General features: G+C 40.4%; 1 protein-coding gene across 2 annotated transcripts in view; it reads right to left on the reverse strand.

Annotated features, from left to right (window-relative positions):
* Positions 1-12,467, reverse strand: part of CD109 (CD109 molecule) — a 130,087-nt gene that overhangs the window by 105,940 nt on the left and 11,680 nt on the right. Inside the window, exon 3 of one of the 2 annotated variants that reach the window (XM_057528034.1) lies at positions 3,882-3,910. The exons of the other annotated variant lie outside the window; for it this stretch is intronic. Coding sequence (XP_057384017.1) covers positions 3,882-3,910 — 29 coding nt within the window. The remainder of the gene's footprint in view (positions 1-3,881; positions 3,911-12,467) is intronic. 2 annotated transcript variants of the gene reach the window in all.

Below are 12,467 nucleotides of genomic sequence, written 5' to 3' on the forward strand. Positions count from 1 at the left end.
CTGGAAAGTCTAGGATGACAGTATGGAGTTGTCAGAGTGGACCTCGTGTGCCCCTATGAACGATGAGCCATCACTGCACCGCTTAGGGTGTCACCATGGACGCTGGCTGTCAGTAGAGACCTTGGTCATCCACTGGTAACAGTAGAGGGACACAATGAGAAGGAGACTGGAGAAAATACTGGGGATGTTAAGCAATCTTTATGAAAGATTCTCTCTGTGCCAGACCTGCAGTGGGTTGTAACCTGCTTCCCACAGTGGAGAGGACCCAGAAGGTAATATAAGCTCCTGAATCTCTGCTGGTAAATTGCTTCCCACCTTCTTGGGGGACACAATGACCAAAAAGGATTCCCAGAATTGGTAATAAAGGGGTTCCCTAATAAGAGACTTCCTCATCTCTTATACAAGAACCAATTATTTACCCACAGAGATTTTGGATCCTACATGTTGAACTGAGGTCACAGGGCTGGGAAAAGACGTAGTTCCCATATACAGACACTGTCTGGCAGCAGAATTAGAGTCTGGGGGTATACAATACCCAGGGCTTAGATCAACAAAATATCAACGAGCATCTGAGTTGAGCATGGTTGATTCTCAGTTATGCTAAGTCTATTTTGTGTATACATAAACGCAAACTCTCCAGGTAGATGATAGAGGCATGCTCAAAAAGGTTCTTGATGAACAATAAATGGATTCCTTATTCTAATCTGGGCCGTCTAAAACCATCTCGCCTTCTCTGAAAGATCAACTGTCTTAAGAAAACAAACAACACAATAGTATTTATCTTACTTTATTTCACTAATAACTCCAGTTACCAAAAGTAATGGTAATTTGAAATAACTTTCAAAATAAAACTGAGAAATTTAAGATGATAGTTTCTATTTTAAAATATATTAGTAATTAAACTTTAAAAGCATTCTAATTTTATTAGGAGGTTTGGATTAACATATATACACTACTATACATAAAATAGACTATCCACGAGGACCTACTGCATAGGACAGGGAACTATACTCAGTATTCTGTAATAACCTATATGGGAAAAGAATCTAAAAAAGAATAGATATATGTATATGTATAACTGATTCACGTTGCTGTACACCTAAAACTAACACAACATTGTAAATCAACTATATTCCAATATAAAATTTAAAAAAAATTTTTAGGCATGCTAATTTTAAAAACCACTCCCTCGTTTTAAGTTGGATTTATTTACAAAGAGAATAAAAAGAAACTTTTTCTAGCACTTTTTGTACACACAATAATCTTTATGTTAAGCGTAAATTCTGTTTTTTATTTACTTCTTATTGAAGGCTGATTTTACTGTATCAAAAACGAAAAAATGATCTAGTCAGATATTAAAAATACATTTGTTTTAACGCAGCCAATATATTCATATTTTATAGCAAAACTTCATGAGGACCTTAAAAAATAATTTAAAATATTACATCTACAAGCATGCAAGAGCACTTGGAAAGATGGGTCTATTTTAATTGAACACTCGTAAAAATGCAGAACCTTCTATTTTTGCCAAGCATTATCAAATTTTCCCAGACACTTTATGACTAAGCCTTTAAAATTTTGCTTTACTAAAAAGGGATCTAGTCCTAAATATAACTCCTGGTAAATCTTTCAATAAATAATTGCTATATCTACATACAATAGAAATGGCATAATATTAAAGACAAATATAGGATGTTGGGATTAGTATTTCACATGGTTAAGACTTTAAAGACTAATAGTAGCCAAATTCGTAGCTAATTGGGACAAGTACAGCTTATAGGCACATTATTGGAATCAGTCCGAGTGCCCTCGTCTGCCCACATGCCGGCTCCTTCCAGACTTGCTACACTCTGGGCCTTGCCACTGCGGACGTCTTTGAGGAAAGCAGACAGTTATTATGCATTGAGTTGTGATTCCTGAACTGAAATCTCACCCCCTTCTGCTATCAGACAATTATATTACACAGGATTTATTTTAATCTTCTCATTGTAATACTTTTTCAACAGAGTTATGGACACAGACACCGGGGGGCCAGCACCTAATGTCTGAGGTCACATTAATGCAGCCTAATGTCTTATTGTCACTAAGATTGGGTTTTTTCCCCACGTCTGCCTGCTTAGGCCTTCCCTCCCCCCAACCCCACTTTCTATTATTACAACAGTATATTTCTTAGTAAGGTAAGCACAAACATAATAATAAGTTAAGAAACAGGGACTTCCCTGGTGGTCCAGTGGCTAAGACTCCATGCTCCCAATGCAAGGGGACTGGGTTTGATCCCTGGTCACGGAACTAGATCCCCACATGCCACAACTAAAGATCCCACACGCCACAACTAAAGATCCCACATGCCACAACTAAAAGATCCCACGCTGGGACTTCCCTGGTGGTCCAGTGGTAAAGAATCCGCCTTCCAATGCAGGGGATGCAGGTTCAATCCCTGGCCAGGGATCCCACATGCCACGGGGCAACTAAGCCCGTGTGCCACAACTAGAGAGAGAAAACCCACAAGCCACAACTAGAGAGAAGCCCGTGTACTGCAACAAAAGATCCTGCATGCCACAATGAAGATCCTGCGTGCTGCAACTAAGACCCAATGCAGCCGAAAATTTTTTAAAGATTAAATAAATAAATAAAATAAATGTCAAAAAATAAAATAAAAAGACACTGGAAGAACACAGTTAATTTTTTTTTAAATAAAAAATAAATAAAAGATCCCGCATGCCACAGCTAGGACCCAACGCAGCCAAGCAAATAAATCAATATTTTTTAAAAATAGGTAAGAAACATAATAGCTATGGAATATAAGTAATTTTTGTAAAGGACAGTTTGGGAGCACTATATACTCTAAGAACCCCCCCAAAATGAATGTGGTTTCTGAATGTGCTTGATAAGTAACCTTCAAGAGTTAACGGGGAACCTGGCTCATCGGGAAATGTCAACCTTACATAAGTGTGTAATCTGTCAGGGTCAAAGTCATCAGTCACCTAGTCCCAGAAAAGTACACCAAATTGTCCTCTTGGTGGATGCTATGTTCTATTCGACTGTATATTAAATGTGTGAACCTCCAAAACAGAACAGTAATAAAAGCACAAACTTCCAAATGAAAGCTATGAGAAGCAGGACTAGTTCACAAACAATATTTAATAAACAGGTTTTATGACTCTCTCAACAAAATAATAACCCTTTCCACTTCTGTAGCAGATGCTACAGCACGTTCACATCTCATTTCACCTCCAGGATAGCCCCTATGAAATAGACTATACCTTTATCCCCTCCTCCAGGACCGGGACCATGGTGAGGGGAGACAGGCACTTGCCTCAAGTGCAAATTTAAGAGCGTGCCAAAAAAACTCAGTAATCAACAGTTAAAATTTTTTAATATTTTAAATAGTTTTAAATAGCAAAAGTGATGCAAAAATTAAATTATGAAACAAAAAAATCAAAATTTTAAACAAAGACAGGGTCACTATCAATTACTGTTGTTTTATTTTGCCTCAGGGTACAATTCCGCTCAGTGAAGCACTGCCCTTTTCCAGGACAAAGAAACTGGGACGGAGCATTAAGTACACACCCAAGACTGTAAGTCTCCTTAAGGCAGAAGCAGGACCCAACCCTCCCAGGTACCTATGCTAACAGCCCAAGCCAGTCCCCCTCAGTGAAGTTCTCCATTTTACGAGAGGAAAATCTCCACTGTGAGTTTGAAGAGGCTAATATCCAATCTCCCTGAAGTAATATTAATCTTAAACAATCTGAACTTGGAACTGAACTCAATCACACTCGCAAGGAATGTAAATCAATATAAAAGCCAATAAAATACTAATTCATTTATTTCACTGACGCAATGTATATTTCTGAAAGCAAATTTTTTAAATAAATACTTACTGATGGAAGAATAAGTGTCTTGAAAGAGCCTAAAAGGAAAACAGGGAAGAAAACGGTCATAATTTAAATATAGTGATATAATACAAAACTTGTTAAGACTCTCTTAATAGTCTTTCAGATGTAGAGGGAATCAAACTTACAGAATCACAAACTTATTTAGCCAAACCAAAACAATTTTATTAAATCCCAGAACACCTGAGAGATTATTACATATCCTTGTGCCAGAGAATTAAGACTTAAAAGGCTATCCGTGGGTAAACCTCTCCCAACAAATTAGTTACGTTCTGCTTCTCTTTTCCATTCGTATGTTGCTGCTGTTCCTGTTGCTGTTTTAAGGCTGCACATGTTTGAGGGACACTTCATACAGTGTACAGAGGGAAGCTGAGGTTCATTTCTAAGGTTCATTTCTCATACACTCATGATCAAGGGAAAAAAAGGAAGGCATTAGTCACGCCAGGGGTGAGCTGGGACTCATAACTGACCATTAGTATTAAAATGATGCAGGCTTTTTTCATGTAAGTTCCTAAACAAAGACTGCTAATTTAACTCATGCCAATTTCTCATCAACTCTATTTATTGCAAGGGAAAAAATGTTTCAAGTTAAAAATAAAAGAGTACTTATTCAAAGTTCCCATTTGAGGGACATGAATTCAGAGGTGGTGACAGGCCCTCTGTTCCTTCATTCATTTAAGAAACACTTATAAGGGTACCACAGTGAACAAGACACACATGGTCCCTCTCCACCTGGAGGCCACATGTGCCCACCCCAGGGGAACAGACGGGTACAGTATGGAGCGAGGGTTAAGCAAGTGGCCTCTGCAATCAGACCACATAGGTTCTATCCCAAATCAGCCACGTAATAGTCCTGTCCTTGAACATGTTACCTGATTCTCCAGGTTCAATTTTTTCATCCACAAAATGAAGACAATCACACAAGGTGGCTGTAAGGAATAAGTATGCCAATCCCTGTAAAGGGTACAGAACAGTGGCTGGCATGTAGGAAACACTTGATAAACATGGCATTACACTGCCAGAAAGCCTGAAGGTCACCCACTGGCATGTCAGTGTGCCTCTGTGGCAGTGGGCTTCAGATGTTTATGATGGAGCACTCAATCAATACAAATATTTGGTGCATGTTACCATGTCAAGTTAGATTTATAAAGTTATATACATGCACTTTCTCAACCAAAATATAAATATTAGAAAACCCGACTTTCTTAGTTTTTCTCAATAAAATAATGGAAATAAAAGTTAGTATATTTTCTACCTACCCCCTTATAAATGGTCTTGTGACTCCCAGATGTGTGCACCCTACTTTGACCACTGCCCCAGTGGGCCTCAGTGAAATACAAGTATGTTCTCAGGAGCAGATAAGCAACTCATCAAAGTCACTTATCACACAGCACAGATCAGTTTATCTAGTAGCTGTCACCATAGGAAGCAAGGAACAGGACTCTTCAATAATTAGGACACCGGACGAAGAATGTCTTGAAAAGGTGAAGGAGGAACAATTGAACAGATATAGTCCACACAGAACGGCTGCAATAGAGGGAGAGTGGGGGGCACTTCAGAGGGGCCACGGGAGGCACCTAGAGGAAATGATGCAGAGTCTAGGGCTGTAGGATAAGGAAAAAGGAGCCAGGTGAGAATGGAGGGGACCAGTTTCCAGGCAGAGCAGCAACAAGTGCAAAGGCATGGAGCCTACTGAAGAGAAGAGCTGGGTGAGACACGACCAGAGTCAGGAGAGGCAGTAGAGATGAGGCTGGACCAGACCACAAAAGGCCTTTTAGACAGGCGAGCCCTCACCAGAATGTTCTGGGTCGCACTGTTACCCCCGCATTCTGATTGATTTGTCCTGGATCTTTTTTGGTTTAGCAAAATATTAATATGAGATGGGTTTAACCTGCACAAGATTTAACTTTGAAATTGTATTATCATGCTTTGAGAACATCTCCATTTGTGGGAAGAAACTTCTGTTCATTAAGTTCTTGCTTTTAGTGGGAGAGGCATATTCTATACTGAATTGAAGGGAAATTGAGAAGCCCCATAATGCTGCAGCAACTAAACTTGATGAAACACTCAAAAGAACCATAAATAGAGACAACTAACAAGTTCTGTCTTGTAAAAATATTTGTTGAGAAGAGGCAAAGGCAGACCCTGCAAAATATTTGGGCTGAAACACATAAACAGTTCAATATGGGAAAAAATTGAAATTGAGAATATCCTCCACACATCAGAATTTTCTCTGATTTTACCAGGTAGCTCAGCACATGTGAAGAGAGTGTTTTCCCAACTAAAAATATTATGGTCACTGTATACCAACAATGAACAAGTGGAATCTGAAGTTAAATTACAAGGTCCACTTACATTAGCACCAAAAAAATGAAATAGGCGTACATCTAACAAGATGTGTACAAGATCTAGATGAGGAAAACTACAAAACTCTGATAAGTGAAATCAAAGAGCTAAATAAATGGAGAGATAGTCAATGTTCATAAATAGAGAAACTTAGTTGTCAAGACGTCAGTTCTTCGCAACTTGATCTTTAGATTCAATGCAGTCCTAAATCCTAATCAAAATCCCAGCAAGTTATTTCATGGATGTCAACAAACTGATTCTAAAGTTTACCTGGAGAAGCAAAAGACCCAGAATAGCTAACGTAATACTGAAGGAGAACGAAGTTGGAAGAATAATGCTACCTGACTTCAAGACTTACTATAAAGCTACAGTAATCAAGACCATGTGATACTGGCAAAAGAATAGACAAATATATCAATGGAACAGAATAGACAGCTCAGAAATAGACCCTATAAATACTGTCAACTGATCTCTGACAGGCAGAACACAGGGGATTTTAGGGCAGTGAAAATACTCTGTATGATATTATGATGATGGACATATGTCATTACACGTTCATCAAAACCCACAGAATTCACACCACCAAGAGTGAACCCTCGCGTAAACTAGGAACTTTGGGTGATTATGATGCATCATTGCAGGTTCATCCTTGGTAAAAAAAAAAAAAAAAAAGTGCCATTCTTGTGAGTGATGTTGATAACAGGGAAGGTTATCCATGCATGTGGACAGGGAAAATATGGGAAATCTGAAAAAAATATTTTTAATTATTTGAACGTTCAAGTTGAACATTATTATGATAATGGTCAGATAACTTGAACATTCAAATAAATAATGGATTATAACCTACTGAATAAAATAAGAGTATGAGTTTGTGCTGATATATAATTTAATAGATGACTAAATGAAGGAGAAGAAAAAGTTTTTCTTTTTACAATTTTTAATTTATTTTACTGAAGTATAGTTGATTTACAATGTTGTGTTAGTTTCTGCTGTACAGCAAACATTCATTTCTACATATATATATATATATATATTCAGAAAAAGTTATTCTTTACCATAGAATTCCAATAAATAAATGTATAAGGAATCATGGAATTAGAAAATTTCACAACAATAATGGTAATAACTGATTCAGGCGAATAATCATCAAACTTGTGTGTACGAGTGGAGTGAGCGTGACTCATAAGAAATAATAAACCATTGTTGTTTGAAGGTACTAAGTGTTGGGAGGTTCATTCACAGCAATAGATAACTGGAACACGTTTGAAATAAAAAAGATTAACTAGCAATATTAAGTATTATTATCCTTATCTTACAAATGAGAACCTGAGTCACAGAGATATTAAGTGACTTCCCCAGGGTCACACAGGAAAGAAGTAACGGAGCTAAGATTCTAAGCCACTGCCTCTCAATAGAAGAACGGCAGCTGTACTTTTGTTCTTGCATTCTACCCACCTTTGATTATTATAAAAGTTGCACAGCCTGTGTATAGCCTCTTTGTGTATGTTGACACCCTTATTGCCTCAGTCACACAGGTTCAAGATCGCAATCCTCTTGGACTCCCGGCTCTCCTCGGCTCTATGTTAGTCATCACCAGAACCTAGATCCTTCTTCCATAATGTTTCTCCCAGCCCTCACTCAGTTACGCTATAGGCGCTGCAATGGTGGAGCTAATTGAAACAATACGTGTTATACAAGAACTTCTGGAAAGGATATAAAAACTAGAAAATTTCTTAACTCTTTTTATCAGTTCTTCACACTACACCGTTTTCATACGTTTGAAGCTAATTTCAAGATCGGAAAAACCCATCTTCAAAGGAAACAAGAACCACACGTGTCCAAGGTCGGGTTCCCTGGGAAGCCGACTCTGAGACGGTGATTCAAGCGCAGGGCGTGCGCCTGGGACCAGCACCTAGAGAAGGGGAGGGATGCAGAGACGGGACTGGGGAGGAGGAGGGGAAGAGCCTCAACACAGGCTCACGCCGCGTCCACGGGGCGCCCTCAGAAGCAGCGCTGACCCCCGAGAGGTGTCCTGAGTTGGGGGGAGGGGCTGGACCTCCACCCAAGGAGGAGTTCCCCTGGGACAGGGTGAGTGTCCCTAGTGGTGCAGCCCCCAGGAAGCTGGCTTGGAGGGCGGCGGGCTGCAACCTTCCCAGCAGCTTCAGGGAGTGAGTCTTCATCCCCGACAGGCTGGTTCCGGGTGGTACATCATGGTACCCACCACAACGTCCCACAGTGGGATAGAATCAGAAATACTAACCCGCAGGGAGCTGGGCCCCAGCACAACAGCACCCTTGGTTATTGACAGTCACTGATCTTTCGTGACTTTAGGATAAACCATCGGGGTTGACAATTTTGTCAGCCCAGTGACTGGAGGAAACAATGTGCTTCCTTTGGGCCTGACACACTGGCTACCTCCCATCACCGGCAATCTCACAAAGACTAAAGACTGCGTGTGTGTGTGTGTGCGTGTGCGTGTGTCTGTGTGTGTGTCTGTGTGCCTGTGTGTGTGGTCTGTGTGTGTGTGTCTGTCTCTGCGTGTCTGTGTGTCTGTGTGTGTGTCTGGTGTGTGCCTGTGTGTCTGTCTGTGTGTGTCTGTGTGTGTGTGTCTGTGTGTGTCTGTGTGTCTCTGTGTGTGTCTGTGTGTGTGTCTGTGTGTGTGTGTCTGTGTGTGTCTGTCTCTGTGTGTGTCTGTGTGTGTCTGTGTCTGTGTGTCTGTGTGTGTGTGTCTGTGTGTGTGTCTGTGTGTCTGTGTGTGTGTTGGGGAAGGGGGCATAATTTATTTTCATCTAAGTGACACTAAGCAAGGAGAAAGTAAAAAACAGCTTTGAGTCTACAATCCAAATACACCTAGTAGGTTGATCAACTGGAGGGCAAGCATTTCAGCGATTCTAAGCCAGCCACCCAGATGTGAAGTGCAGGAAACCCCATTCACAGAACTTCTGTTTTTAATGGGACTCTTCACAGAGTCAAAGCTTTGAGGGGTTTTCTCATTAAAGAGAAATTGGAAGAGGGGGCAGACTGCATGCCTGGGTCTCACTGCTCTGACATGTGACCGTGTCCATCACAGACCCAAGAAATACACAGCTGCCCCCAGAAGCTGGGGTGCAGGAGCAGAGAGGCCCCGACCCACCCCTAATTCTTGCTGGATTCAGGGAGTGACTCAAAGGATGTACAGAGATCCAATTTAAAGTCCGCTCACTTGTCTCATGCGTCCTTATTAAAAGGTCGACTTGAAGTACTTGACATTTTTTTGCAACTTGTTGTCTTCCCTCTAAATTTACAAGGGCAGCTTCGAATTTCCTAGGCACTTAGTAAGTCTTATTTGAACGTCCTAACGTTCTAGCAGTAATTTACGGCACCAAAATATAAAATCGGGGGCAGGGTGGTAGGAGTGCAGATGAGAAATAGTCATCTCTTTCTCTGTGGTTGCTAGGTTGAGGATGAAATAGATTGTATTTGCAAACGGTTGTGAACATTTTTTCTCCCTTTTGCCGGAGCTCCGGGCTCTATGCAGACAAGGGAAATAGTCACCACCTCTTAAAATACTGCACGGCATTCTTAATCGCTGACTAAAGATGCCCTCTGTTCTGTGAAGTCCTCCTCAACGTTACTGCAGATATCTCTGTAAAACTCAGATCATTTTTGTGTATAACCAGAGAAAGTGGATCTTAAAATTCCTGCAGTGCTTTCTCCTTCCCAATGCCACCAAAGCCACTCAAAAGAAACCTTGTTTTAAAGCTTCACACTTGGCACAGGCCTGAGAGCTGGCCATCATTTGATTTACAAATAGAGTCAAAGCTATTTTTAAGTTGTGTAATAAGCATACACAAAAACTAACCTTTCCTTAACTTTTTAAATACACTCCATAATGCCATATGCTGCCTCTTCTGACATCTGTGTTCACCAGACAGCTCTGCAGAAAATCCCTGAAGGGAAGGAGAGTGTGTAATTGGAAATCCAACTAGGTCCAGAAATATTCTCTATCGGGGAAAAAAAGAATTTTCCACCATATATGTGCCTGGCTTAGTATTTCCCGGTTAATTACTTTTGGCAGCTCTCTGCTGTTCAGTAATGTACAATAATGAACTTAAGGAAATCACTTTTGCAGCTAAAAGTTTTGACCTCTTTACCAAGTTATTAAATATTCTTTCATCAATACCCTCATTATTCAGCATTTTCTTTGATCACAGATGGACAAAGTGGGAAATGGGGTTTCCACCACAGATCCATGGAAGACAAAACCTTAAAATATGTTTCTGCTTCGTGGTTTAATGTCACTTTTAAGCCAAGGAACTCTTCAGTGAATTCAATCTATACAGAAAACACAAGTATTTCAAACAAAACAAAACAAAAAAATTTCCTTTGGTCCCTACATACTCCTTTAATTTTTTTCTCTCCTGCTTCCCCTTGCTTACAAATATCTCAATAAATAACAGTCTCATAAATAACGTTTTGTTCCATTTAGACCACTGAGTATAAAATAGGTCAAATGAAAACCCACTAAAAGTAAAATAAATAAAATGGTACAATATAAACTAAATGTTAGGTTCTACACAAATGAAAAACCAATCAAGCCAGGCTCTGGGCTGCTAAATGTACATGGCATTTATTATGGCAGGGTCAGTAATCTGCAGCCCACAGGCCAAGTCTGGCCCATGCCTGTTTTTGTACAGTTCATGAACTAAAAATGGTTTTAAATAGCTGGGAAAAATAAAAAGAATAATATTTTGTGACACGTGGAAATTATACGAACTCCAAATTCAGGGTCCAAAGATAAATTTCTGTCGGTGCACAAACACGCTCCTTTGTTATGCAACATCTATGGCTGCTTTCATGCTACAATGGCCAAATAGCTGCAACCAAGACCACAGGCCAGCAAAACCTACCGTGTCGACCATCTGACCCTTTATGGAAACAGTTTAGCGACCCCTATGGTATGGTGTTCTTTTTGGGAAGACATCTTCCTTCCTCAAGGGATGAGGAGTAAGGTTGAAGGCCCACTCCAGTCAGAATCAAAGAGCCATCAACAGAGACACATGGCATTAAAAAAAAAAAAGCTAAAACACACACACACACACACACACACACACACACACACCCCTAGCCTCATGCCACAGGCTTGTGCTCAGGAGGGAGGCATCAGGGCTAATGTCTGATGCTGGGAGATGCTTTGGTACCACATAGCTGACATTCCCAAGTGTTTACTGTGTGCCAGGCACCATGGTAAACGTCCTAAAGCAGCACACTACAAAAAGGAAAAAGAATAAAAATTTTTTTAAAAAAGGAAAAAGAAATGGGTGAAATTAATTTTAATAACATTTTACTTAATCCCATATATCTAAAATATTACCATTAAATTTGTAATCAATATAAAAAAATTATTGAGTTTTGCCACATTTTTTTGGCACTAAAAGTATTCAAAATCCAGCGTGTATTTTATACTCACGGCCCATCTTAATATGTACGAGCCACACTTCAAGTGCTCAAAATCCACAGGTGGCTGGTGGTTACCATATTGGACAGTGCAGCTCTAAAGCACTGTCTCGTTTAATCCTCACAACAGTGTTCTGAGGTAGGTACTGTTCTTGTTGCTTTTATGCAGATGAAGAAACTGAGACTAGATGAGATGAACGACCTGCCCAAGGCCACACAGGTAGTAAGAAGTAGTGCTAAGGGCCCATTTCCAACGTGGCCCCTGCGTCTCCCAAACTGTACAGGACAGACCCAGCTAATTCCTTCTAAAATATCAGTCCAAAGAAACCTCACCCTCCCTCCTGTCACGCTTCCGTAGCGTTGGTATCTGGACACACCCACTCTTCCATATCTTCTCTTATCCGTGTTGTCATTGCCTCCAGCGCCTACGTAGCCCTCCCGGTGACCATGAGTCTTCAACGCAATAGGCTCACTTGCAGCATTCATTCCACACTCCCCGGTCCAGTGCACGGCAGACATAGCTAATCCGACCACTCTCTATTTCAGTAAACCCAGACTTGACTTGAAACCATCAACACAGCACTCCAAGCAGCCTCTACAATCAACTTGAGTTGGCACGTGAAACGAAATCTGCTTGGCTTCCTTGTGAGAAGCATAAGGACAGGACCTTTGTGTGGTCACCAAGCATTTACGCCACCAATATTGTGCCACGTACAATTTGGTGCCCGATGAATGTCTGGAATTCGCGAAATAGTAAATGCCCTGTCTTACCTATATTCCTGAGGACATTTA

Source organism: Balaenoptera acutorostrata, chromosome 14 (genome assembly GCF_949987535.1).
Source record: "Balaenoptera acutorostrata chromosome 14, mBalAcu1.1, whole genome shotgun sequence".
Classification (NCBI taxonomy): Eukaryota; Metazoa; Chordata; class Mammalia; order Artiodactyla; family Balaenopteridae; genus Balaenoptera; species Balaenoptera acutorostrata.